Source organism: Phascolarctos cinereus, unplaced genomic scaffold (genome assembly GCF_003287225.1).
Source record: "Phascolarctos cinereus isolate Bilbo 61053 unplaced genomic scaffold, phaCin_HiC Scaffold_516;HRSCAF=1140, whole genome shotgun sequence".
Taxonomy (NCBI): Eukaryota; Metazoa; Chordata; class Mammalia; order Diprotodontia; family Phascolarctidae; genus Phascolarctos; species Phascolarctos cinereus.
Window position 1 is genome coordinate 12,279 of NW_027555865.1, and position 13,018 is coordinate 25,296.

Genomic DNA, 13,018 nt, shown 5'->3' on the forward strand with positions numbered 1-13,018 from the left:
CTTACAAACAGCAAGAAATTTAGACATCTTGTCCGATTCAGATCAAGGGGAAAGAACCCATGAGTAATTGAGTGGGAATGGCAGGGGAGAGAGTAATTAGCGTGCTAGAAAATAACAAAAATTGAAGACAAGAGAAAGTAGTCAGAACTTGGGGGGGGTGTTTTCTGGTGGTTGTTAACATTGTTGTTTCTTGGCAGTATAGAATAAAAGGCTAATATGATATTTCTGAGTCTCTTGGCTTTGGCTCCTATTATTTTAAATGTCACTTACTGAAATAATCACTTAACTTCCAGATATTCATACTTTGATGGGAAAGGTAGTCACGTAGATGAAGTTTAGTTAATATATTTCTTTTAAAACCAGACATATGGCTGATAAAGAGCTGTCTTCTGAAGCAGCATAGTAAAAAAGTCAGAAGACCTGAACTCAAATCATGGTTTGGTTACTTATTGGTTACTTACATAGCGTTTGGCAATAACTTCTCTAGATGCTGGTTTGCTTGACCAAAAAAGAAAAAAAAATGAGGAGATTGGACTAAACTGTATCTAAAGCCCCTTCCAGATTTGAATCCTATGAGGTGTCTTCTCCTGCGGTTCTTTTTTTCAAATCAGAGGAGAGGAAGTGAAAAGACCAAAACTAGGTGATGCATGGGGGAAGGGTTCTACTCAACATGTCCTCCAAGGTTCCATAGGCATTCATAATCCCTCTCTACTCAGGCCATGGAGAAATGTAAGGATGCAGGCCTCGTGAAATCCATTGGAGTGTCCAACTTCAACCGCAGGCAATTGGAGATGATCCTGAATAAAACTGGGCTTACATATAAACCTGTCTACATCCAGGTAAAACAATTCCTTTCCTAGTACAGTTTCTTTCCTATTCTTCCCCTTCCTGATAAATGAGTGGAGGGACTACAGATCCCTGCAATTCTTATCTTCATCATGGTCTTACATTTCATTTTTTCTTCTTGAAACTGTTTCTTCCTACTCACATTTTTCCAGTTTTTAATAAATAAAACTTATTTCTTTGATCCTTTAAACCGTAAAACTTTTCACAGACATGTAAGGTTTCATTCTATATAATCCATAAGGTCATTTGAGTCTATTTTTATTAGAGTTGATTTTCTATTCAAAACTACTCACATAATACCTAAAAGCTATGTTTCTTCAAACACATTTAAACACTATTTTTTTTTTATTAAACCAAAGTTCTTTTCCTACTTCTTTCAGGAATCAAACTATTCATCAGTGGCAGTATCTGAATGTTACATTCTTTATTAACTTATTTAAGTCTTTTCCTGAACTGAAAACTGCTATTTCTGCCCCTTTCAGCACTAATGGCTCTATGTGAAAAGGGCCTTAAATAGACATGCTAACATTCTGTGCTTTGAGTTATAACTAGGTAATTCCTAATGCCTTTGATTATCAAAATGCTTAATATTGTCCTTTTTGGCCTCATGCATCTTATTTTTATAAGCCCAAACTTCAGTATTAATTGTACTTCAGGTGCAATGCCATCCTTACCTGAACCAGAGCAAATTGTTGGAGTTGTGCAAGTCAAATGATATCATATTGGTAGCATATAGTGCCTTGGGATCCCACGGAGAGGCTCCATGGTGAGAAAGGGGGTCTGTAATGGATTCCTTAATCACTAGTACAGTTGACTGCCCAAATTTTTGCTTGCTTACAAATTGTGTAACATTGAGTAGCAGAAACAGCATTCATTGTGGGGTTGTAATTAACTGGATTTGACTCCCATTTGACTTCTGGCATTTTGCTAATTGCATGGTCTTGAAGAAATAATTTAACCTTTCTGAGCCCCATTTCATTATATGTAAAAAGAAGACAATAACATTTGTCCTGACCACCCCATGATATTAGTATGAGGTTGGAATGAGATGTCTATGGAAATGCTTTGAAAAACATAAGAAGCTTGGGCAGCTAGCTGGCGAAGAGGATAGAGCACCAGCCCTGGAACCAGGAGTACCTGGGTTCAAATCCAGCCTCAGACACATGACACTTACTAGCTGTGTGACCCTGGGCAAGTCACTTTTGCCTAGACAAAAAAAAATGTAAAAAGCTAAAAGATGATTGCTATCTGCATGGTATTGAACTCTTCCCCACTTCCCCAAACACAGACTTCAAAATGTTTGCTTTCCCTTGCAGGGTAGATGAAAGTACTCCCGTTCTCCTAGAAGATCCAGTTCCAGGAGCTATTTCCAAGAAGTACAATTGAACACCAGGCCAGGTCACCCCTGATACCAGATTCAGCAAGGGGTGGTAGTCTTGGTAAAGAACTTCAGTGAAAGGCGGATCAAAGAGAACTTTCAGGTGAAGAGGCATGGACAGTGTTGGGTTAAGCGGCTGCAGAAACTCTGGTGCTGGTGAATAGAATATTGGAGAAAATGATGAAAAATAGAGAAGTCTGGAAGCTGGTCATTAGGAAGGTGACTCCTAAAATCTAGTGGACTTCAGTGATTCAGTCTGGTGGACAAAGTGTGAATTCACCACATTCTCTACTTTTCAAAAGATCTCCAAGAAACTAGTTGTTCATTTCAATTTTCTGAGGAGAGTGAGGGTGGCGTTTATGTAACATACACTTTGGAATAACTGCGTGGTATTTACTCACTTTATATGTGTTTGTTTAATAAAGAGATACAAAGTAGTTAAATACACAGTAGTTTGGGAGGGAGAGCATTCACAGTTAAGGGATCAGAAAGACTTCATATGGAAGTTGGTACTTGAGATATACCAAAGGAAGAAAGGGATTCTGTGAGGTAGAATGGCAAAGAGAATGCATTTCAGGCAAAGGGAAGGAGATAGGAGATGCAGTGTTGTGTGAGGAACCAAGAGAAAGATGAGTTGTGGCCAGATGATGTCCTCAAGATAATAAGGATTTGATTGAATAAGAGAATGACACAGTGAGATCTGCACTTAAGGTTAATGACTTTGTCACCAATAAGGAGAATGGACTAAACTGGGGAGTCACTTGAAGGAGAGTGATCAATAATCCAGGTGAGAAGTGATGATGGTAGCTGTTTGAGCAAAGGATGAGATATAAGAGATGTTGAGGCAGAAACAGCAAGATTTGACAACTAATTATATTTGTGGGGTGAGGGAAAGTGAGGAATTAAGGGTAAAACCAAGATTATGAACCTGGGAGACTGGAAAACTAATGGTTCTTTATACAGAAATTGGGAAAGTTGGAATGATTGTTGCTTTGGGAATAATGATAATGACTTCTGTTTTGGTCATATTAAATTTCAGAGGTCTTAAGCATCTGTTTGAAATGTCTCCTTTGGAGATCTGATAAAAGTGAGCTCTGTCTCTCCTTCCTACCTCTCCTATCATTCTCCCCACTCTTCTGGCTGCCTGAGATGGCAGACATTAAATCCAAAACTTCTTTAAAATTGTTAACTTTTCATTTAATTGGTACTTCAGCTGCAGGGTAATGGATTCTTCTCCAGCCCCTTCCCTTTACTCTCTCTGTCTCTCTCTGTCTCTGTGTCTGTCTGTCTCTGTCTCTGCCTCTATGTTTTCTTTCTCTGTCTCTGTCTCTCTGTCTCTGTCCCTGTCTCTGTCTCTCTCTCTCTCTCTCTCTCTCTGTGTCTCTCCCTCTGTTTCTCTCTCTCTCTTCTTCAAATGTGTTTCTTGTCAACAACATATTGTAGGATTCTGGTTTTTAATCCTCTCTGCTGTCTCCTTCCATTTTATGGGTGAATACATTCCATTACATTCACAGTCGTGATTACTGTGTATTTCCTTCCATCCTTTTCCCTCTGTTATCCTTCTCGTTCTTATTACTCTGTGCCTCCTCACCCGCGTTTTGCTTCTGTCCACCACTTTCTCAATCTGCTCTCCCTTTTATCAGTCCCCTGCTGCTCTTATTCCCCACCCCTTCTACTTCCCTATATAGTAAGCTAGGTTCCTGTATCAGAAAGAGCGTATATGTTATTCTCTCTTAAAGCCTCTTTCATGTGAGATAATTTACCCCATTGTACCTCTCTTCCCTCTGCTCCCAGTGCAATCCTCTTTTCCATCCCTTATTTCTTTTTTATGTCATCACATCAAAAGCCACTTATAGCTGACCCTCCCTCTATGTATACTCCTTCTAACTGGACTAACACTGACACACTTCTTAAGAATTAGAAGTATCATCTTTCCTTGTAAACAGTTTAACTGTATAGAATCCCTTATGTCTTTTCCTCTTTCCTGTTTGCCTTTTATGCTTCTCTTCAGTCTTGTATTTGAAAATCACATTTTCTGTTCAGCTGTTGTCTTTTTCTCAGGAATGCTTGAAAGCCCTCTACTTCATCAAATAAATATTTTCCCACTTGAGGGTTATATATTCAGTTTTTATAGGTAGGTGATTCTTGGTTGTGATCCTAGCTCTTTTGCCTTCTGGAATATAATATTCCAAGCCCTTTAGTCCTTTAATGTGGAAGCTGCTAAATCCTGTATAATCCTGACTATGGCTCCACAATATTCCAATTGTTTCTTTCTGGCTGCTTGAAGTATTATTTCCTTGACCTGGGAGTTGTAGAGTTTGGCTATAATATTCCTGGGAGTTTTCATTTGGGGATCTCTTTCAGGAGGTGTTTGGTAGATTCTTTCAATTTCTATTTTACCTTCTGGTTCTAGGATATCAGGGGATTTTCTTGATAATTTCTTGAAATATGTCCAGGCTTTTTTTTTTTATTATAGTTTCAAATGTTTTCAATTGTCTCCCTTGAATCTATTTTCCAGGTCAGTTCTTTTTCCAATGAGACTTTTAACATTTTCTTCTACTTTTTCATTTTTAAAAATTTTGTTTGATTGATTCTTGATGTTTCATGGGGTCTTTAGCTTTCACTTGCCCAATTCTAATTTTTAAGGAATTATTTTCTTCAGTGAGCTTTTGTACCTCCTTTTCCATTTGGCCAATTATTTTTAAGGAGCTGTTTTCTTCAGTGAATTTTTGTATGCATTTTTCTATTTTCTGTGCTTCCTTTCCCAAGATGTTGACTCTTTTTTCAGATTCTTTTGCATCACTCTCATTTTGTTTTCAAATTTTTCTTCTACTTCTCTTATTTAACTTTAAAAATCCTTTTAAAGCTCTTCCAGGAGTTCTTTTTGAGCATGCTGGTAGTTTTTTTTGGGGGGTCCTGAAACTAATTTCACATTTTTTCTTTGAGGCTTGGCATATAGGTGTTTTGACATTGTTGCCTTCTTCTGAGTTTGTGTTTTAATTGTTCCTGTCACCATAGTAACTTTCTATGGTCAGTTTTTTAAATTTGTTTTTTGCTCATTTCCCAGTCTATTATGTGACTTAAAGTTCGACTCTGTTCCTTGGGTGGAGGGGACACTATCCAAAGCTTCTTGTACTGGGATAGAGGGACCTCACCACTGGTCTGTTGTTCTTGGGGTGAGAGGTCTCTCAGCTGCCTGCTGCTCAGGGCTGTGGGGCCTGGCTTCTGACCTACTGTGCCAGAGTCACTGACCTGAGCCTAGACTCAGGACTTTGATGCTGGTTTGACTGGATGCTGCCTGCATTGTACTGTGTTCCCCTTTTACCTGTGAGACAGACTTTTCCTACCAACTTTCTAAGTTGTATTTGGCTGGAAAATTTTTTCACTCTGTCTTTTCATTGGTTCTAATGCTCTAGAATTGAATTTGAGACATTATTTTATAGTTATTGGGAGGTGAACTGCGTATTCTACCTTAATCTGCAATCTTCTCTTTTAATTATTACTAAAGCTAACTTAAAGTGATAGATCCTAAATGTTGGTTCTTTGCTAAATTATTCATCTCTGGGGAGTGCAAAGAAGAGGAACAGGGCTTTGAAGTTAGTACTTGATGAAGAAGAGGAATACTGAGGAGAGGGCATAGAGCCTTTCAGCCTGAATTTTAATAGAGGGATCCAGTTAGGGGCATGGTAGCTATACGAGAGGGAATCTGAATGATTTAAAAATATTTTACAAATTTCTCAAGTTGGGTGACAACCATATAATTAAGATGTCATGTTCCACCCTGCTAACACCTTCAAAACCAGAACAAAGAAGGAGTGAAAGCAATAGCATTAGGGAAAAGAGAATGAATAAGTATAAGAATACTTCAGGCACATTTACTTCTCACATTGTGGAAATGTTGACTAAGGCAGTGGTTCCCAACTTTTTTGTTCCCAAACCCTTTCCAACAACAACATACAACGTGTTGTGAATCACCAGAGTAATTTAATACACTGTTCATAACATTGTTTTAGATTTATTTATGAAGTGCTTAAAATGCCAGATAAATTTTACAAAAGCTCCAAATTGAAATTTACATTATGTAATTATATATAATTCTACCATAATTATGAAAACTCTAAACAAAATAAAACTCTAATTATAATTATATATTTTATGTGAGAAATTGCAAGAATTAAAAAAAGTATTCCAGTAAGACCTCATATTCTTACAATTATTGGCAAGACTTCATATTAAATTTATTTGACCAACTTTGTTGAATATGACTAACATAATGAAATAAGTTACAATTTGGAATATGTTTAACCTAATATAGTAATCATATGTAAACTTAATTTTGACATGTGACTTTTTTATTTGAACAGAACTTTATAATATTTGATCTAACAATCGATAAACACAGTCTTAAAACTTTTCACATCAAGTTTATCTCTATTTTAATTTAAAATAAGTTTAAAGTGAAAATGCTTGCTCCCATAAATAATGGTGGAAAATAGTAGGAGAATTTTATAAGCTATCTTTCTTTAAAGATGGAAGTTCATTTAAAATTTTTACCTACTAATTAATGAAAATACATAGCTAGTTAAGATATAAAAGACTTACTTTTCTACTGTCTAAGTAGCATTGTATTAAATGATAAATATACTTAAGGTGTAATTACATATATTGCTTAATTTTTTTAAACAATTTTTATATCTACATTAATCTTTGTAAGGATAGAATCTCTTCAGATATAACTTCATTCTTCTATATCACTGGCATACTGGCTATATCCCTCAAAGACACTCTGCTGAAACACTGATGAGTGTTGACAACCAGTTCATTTAACTGAAGAATAGTATCATAAGTGGAAGATATAGTTAAATCAGATATATTACAATGAGAGGCAATATAAGGTTTGTTTCTTCTGAATGCTTGTGATAATGGATAATTTCAAGAGCTTATGTGTGCTTGGATTTCAAACAGCCTGAGATTTATTTGCACTGCAAGAATGAAATCATAGCATCTTGATCATGTGATTATGCCACTGATGAGATAGAATTATATGGTAACAAAGGGGAATGAAGGAGCTCTCTGTGTGTGGTATATAGAGAGCAAATAAGAGTATGCTTATACATCTGATCACCTATTGGAAATATGTTTGCACTCAAATATTGGACTCCTGTGACCATAGCTGTTTGGAAACAATTTGATGACAGGTTGAGAAACTTCAAGAACATGTTGCCTAAGTCAGAAGTGGTCAGTTTGGTGTCAGCCATACAGACACAGAAATCATTGTGTGTAGGATGGTTTTGAATTTTTCAGAAACAAAACTATATTGCTTCAAATATACATATGGTTGTTGTCACAGGGAAAATATGTTTGCAACAAATTTGGGGCAATTATTTGCTACATAAAGCAGAATTAAAAATTTGTAAACATGAACCTGTTGTATCAATATCCTGAATCCCCAAGGGTTCATGATCAGGTAAATGCAAAGTTCTAGATTAAGGGGAAGTCTATAACTCTGAAAGGAGGAGTTAGAAAAGGGTGACTCCACCCACAAGAAGATGGGAACTATCAAGTGGCAGTAGCTAGTTTCAGAGTTATAAAGAGTCTCAGTGGAGAATGTGACTGATTCAATCAATTAAGTTGCCTATTCCATTCTAAGATGCATAAGCAGATCCTACTTATTATAATATCTCTTTTCTGGCAGGTGTTTGACTTCCAGTTGACTCCAGAAGACATGAAAGCCATTGATGGCCTTAACAAAAACCTTCGTTACCTGACCTTTAATCAGTGAGTTTTGCTTTAATATCTAACTTTTCTTAGAGGTGTGTTACTGTAGGGATAGGAAGTACTTTAAAGGAAGGAGTCCTTTTTCAAGTCCTTCATGGAGAAGTTATAAATACAAAGTATAATATTTTGCAGTGGTCATCACATCTCCTCTTCCTCTTATCTGAAGCACATTCTGAACCTATCTTATGCTAGGTCAGGTCTGAAAAAAATTTTCAGCAATTGATGGTCAAAGGTAAAATTGCAATAAGGTATTTGCAACTTCAGTCATTTGTCTGCCTTCAAACATGGCTGTTCAGTTCTCTATGTAGTCCTCCTCTCTTGTCTTTATAGTTTAATAGAAAACTTGTATTTTATGTAGATGGATTTTATCATTTTTTCATGCACAATGGATCTTTTTTTCACTTTCAGTAATAAACTTCTCCCATACAAAAAGCAGTACTTTATATCAGGAAACAGGTTTTATTATGTTTTGATGCTTACTAGCTATGAGCAATGAACAAGTCCATTTTCCTCTCTGAATCTCAGTTTTTAGAAAATTTGGAAAAAGAAGGTTTGGATTAGATGATCTCTAAGGTCTCCAAATTAGGTCTGAAGGGTGCCCTAGGCCTGATTCGTGAAGATGAGCACTAGAGCAACATTCTTTAATGTTACCATGGAAGGTATAGTCATAGGCATGCAAGGATAGATGAAGAAAACTGGGTGTAGCTTCCTCCAAACCCATTTCCTATGAGGATTGTTGTACTCCTTATCATTCCTCAGGAAGTGAGGTTCAGAGAAGCCCACACCTCTTCCCATGACTGCTTTCTTCTCATTAGGTGACTGGCTCCACATTAGCCTGGGTTATTGGGAAATTATATAAACGTGATCATTTAAATAAGCATGGTCCATATCTTTGGTTTTCTCTCTAACTTTGCACCTTATTTTTCATGTCTAAAATTGAACTCATTATCTTTCTTCACACCTTCACCTCCAAACTTCCCTATTACCATTCCTAGCCCCAAGGCTTACAACCTAGGTGTCATCATTGACTCCTCACTCTCCCCCCCCCTTCTCATGTTCAATCTATTGCCAAGCCTGTTGATTTCACCTTTGCAACATCTTTTGAATATGCTGCTTTCTCTCCTCTGATACTGCCACCACTGTGGTGCAGGCCCTCTTCACCTCATACCTGAACCATTGTAATAGGCTTCTGGTAAGTCTGCCTGCCTTAAGTCTCTCCTCATTCCAGTCATTCTCCATTAAGCCACCATGTCAGCTAAGAAACCTGTCATGCTGCTTGTCATCTCCAGGAGCATATATAAAATTCTCTGTTGGCATTTAGAGTTCTTCCTCCCTCCTTTCCAATCTTCTCACCTTTGCTCCCTGCCATGTACTCAAGCATCCAGTGACACTGGCCTGTCTTTTTTATTAAGAAGACATGACATCTTAGGCTCTGGATGTTTTCTCTGGTTCTCCTCTATTCTTGGAATACTCTTCCCTCACCTCTGTCTCCTGGCTTCACTGGCTTTCTTCAACTCCCAACTAGACTTCTACCTTTTACAGGAAGCCTTTCCCAACCCCTCTTAATTCTGGTCCTTTCCCTCTTTTTTTATTCCCCCCCACTTAATAGTATTTTATTTTTCCCATTTACATGTAAAGATAGTTTTCAACATTCACTTTCATAAGATTTTGAGTTCCAAATATTTTTCTCCCTCCCTTCCCCCCTCTTTCCCCAAGACAGCATGCAATCTGATATTATTAAAAAGTCCAGCAGAAGATCTAGAAAGAGAAATTCCATTTAAAATAACTGTAGAGAATATGAAATATTTGGGAGTCTACTTGCCAAGACAAACTCAGAAACTATATGAATACAATTACAAAACACTTTTCACACAAATAAAGTCAGATCTAAATAACTGAAAAATATCAGTTGCTCATGTGTGGCTGAGATAATGTAATAATAAAAAATGACAATTCTACCTAAATTAATTTATTTATTCAGTGACATACCAATCAAACTACCAAAAATTATTTTATTGAGCTAAAAAATAATAAAAAATTTGTCTAGAAAAAAAAGTCAAGAATATGAAGGAATTATGAAAATAAATGTAAGGGAAGATAAAACTGTACCAGATATAAAATTGTTTCATAAAGCAGCAACCAAAAACTTTTGGTACTGGCTAAGAAAACAGTGGTAGATCAGTGGAATAAATTAGGTACTTAAGACACAGTAGTCAATGACTATAGTAATGTACTATTTGATAAACCTAAATATTCCAGCTTGTGGGACAAGAACTCACTATTCGACAAAAGTGTTGGGAAAACTGGAAAATAGTAAGGCAGAAACTAGACATAGAGCAACATTACACAGTATACAAGATAAGGTCAACATGAGCACATGATTTAGACATAAAGATGATACCATAAGCAATTTAAGAAAGCAAGGAATAGTTTACCTGTCAGACCTATGGAGAAGAGAAGAACTTATGACCAAACAAGAGGTAGAGAGCATTAGGAAGTACAAAATGGATAATTTTGATTGCATTAAAAAGTTTTTACAAAGCCAATGCAGCTAAGATTAGAAAGTAAGCAGAAAGCTGGGAAACAATTTTTGCAGCCAGCTTCTCTGATAAAGGCCTCACTTCTTTTTTTTTCTCCCCCATGTTTTCCTCTTTTTATTATTTTCATCATCTTCATCATTGTTCATCATTCATCTGCATCATTGTCTTTGGGCAGCACCCAGCTGCCCCTTGCCATCATCATTATTACATTTTTTTTTTCTTTTTTTAATTTTTTTTAGTTTTCAACATTCACTTCCATAAGCTTTTGAGTTTTAAATTTTCTCCCTTCCCTCCCACCCCCCTTCCCAAGACTGCATGAAATCTGATATAGGCTCTACATATACATTCCTATTAAGCATATTTTCACATTAGTCATGTTGTAAAGAAGAATTAGAACCAATAGGAGAACCAAAAAAGAAGAAACAAAACAAAACAGAAGAGAAAAAAAGAACAAATAGTATGCATGAATCTGCATTCAAACTCCATAGTTTTTCTCTGGTACAGAGCATTTTCCATCATGAGACTTTGGAAATGTCTTAGATCCTTTAAAGGCTTCACTTCTAAATATATAGAGAAATGATTTAAATTTATAAGAATACAAGTCATTCCCCAACTGAAAATGGTCAAAAGATATAAACAGGCAGTTTTCAGATAGAAATTAAAGCTATTATATTCTTCTTAAACTTTTTTTCACTCACAACCTTTCAATGCTTCTTAAACTGTGGGTCATGACCCACAGTTTAAAAAGCAATACTCTAAATCACTATTGCTTAGAGAAATGTAAATTAAAGCAACTCTGAGGTACCACCTTACACCTATCAGATTGGCTAATATGACAAAAAGGAAAATGATAAATGATGGAGAAGGTGTGAAAATTGTAACACTAATGCATTGTTGGTGGAGTTGTGAACTGATCCAACCATTCTGGGGAACAATTTGGAACTATGCCCAAAGGGCTATAAAACTGTGCATACCCTTTGATCCAGCAATACCACTACTAAATCTGTATCCCAAAGAGATTATAAAAAATGAAAAAATGTACAAAAAAATTTACAGTGTCTTCACCCTTTTGATTATTTCTTGTACATAGTTTGTTTTACATATTTGTTTGCTTGTGGTCTCCCCCATTAGACTGTGTGCTCTTCAAGGCAGTGATTGTCCTTTGCTTTTCTTTGCATCCTCATCGCTTAGCACAGTGCTCACATATGGTAGGCATAGTAAATGCTTATTGACTGACTGACTTGCTGCATAGTGGAATATTTACTATGCTTTGATTGCCCTTGGAATATCTCCTCCCTCTGATTCTATACAAACAATCAGAATTTAATGGAGTTCATAGTACAGCCTGGCCAAAGTCCACCACAATAGTTCCTGCTCTAAAATTCCCTCTATGCTGTGGGAGCAAAGCTTGTTTTGTTAATTGATGTGGATAAAGTATGCCGTGGTGTAGGGAGGCAATGTGACAATTATCATGGGAAAAGCACTGAATTTTAAGTCTTAAGTTTTAGCTTTGATTCCTCTCTGCCACTTACTACTAGTTTGACTCAAGGGAAGTCACTTCCCCACTGTTGGCTTTAGTCTCCTAAATCAGACTATGTAGTAACCTTGTAAAACAAGTCGTCCAAAAATATTATTTTCAATTTTAAAGATGAGGAAATTGAGCTTCTGAGACGTTGTGGTAATTTGCTCATAGTCACATAGCTAGTAATTGAGACTCAGAAGTTGAATCCAAGTTTTCTGATTCCAGAGCCAGGATCTTTTGTTTACTGTTCAGTTGATTCAGTCATGTTTGACTCTTTGTGACCCCATTTGGGGTTTTCTTGGCAAAGATACTGCAGTGGTTTGCCATATTCTTCTCCAGGTCTATTATACTACCCATTTATTTTCCTTGTGTCTCAGAAATGCTTTCTGTTTAAGGAAACTGAACAAAGCCTGCTTGAACCCAAGGCAAGAGAGATCTATAGCTAAGTCCTTATTCAGTAGTTAGATGCATAGGCCAAAGAAAACAAACCACTACAAAGACTGTGTTTCTTAATTTGGGAAAGGATTTGAGGAGGTGGGGTTTGGGAGAAGGAAAGTTGTTGGAGTGGGTGTGTTTAATCAATAAGACTTGTATGTTTCTCTCTTTTTAGACTCCAAGTAGTTCCCAACTATCCTTTTAATGATGAATATTAATGAAGTTTTGACTCAGAAGATTTCTGGCCCTGAGACATTGCAGTTCTCTCAGAGGAATAGCTTACATTCTGTTGGTTTTTATGGAAATGAAACCCAGTATCATGGCTAAGCTGTGCACCATGGCTAAGACTACACCAAGGCATAGGTTAAAGGCAGTTGTTCTATTATAAGCCCTACCTTTCCTGCCCTCAACAAGACAGACGTGATGGTACACATTTATGTAGCATGTCAAAGTTTACCATACAACAGTGCAAGTATTAACCACTTTTTTCCAAGAGAGGTAACCTTTCCTCAGAGGCTG

General features: G+C 36.6%; 1 protein-coding gene across 1 annotated transcript; it reads left to right on the forward strand.

Moving 5' to 3' along the window:
• Positions 1–707: 707 nt before the first annotated feature.
• Positions 708–12,717, forward strand: LOC110204504 (aldo-keto reductase family 1 member C1-like; the record flags this gene model as incomplete). The annotated part of the gene is given in 6 exon segments (XM_078154536.1): positions 708–839; positions 1,503–1,612; positions 2,163–2,251; positions 2,254–2,327; positions 7,920–8,002; positions 12,675–12,717. Coding segments are annotated over 6 exon segments (531 nt in total), but the record flags the coding sequence as incomplete, so codon positions are not given.
• Positions 12,718–13,018: the final 301 nt, after the last annotated feature.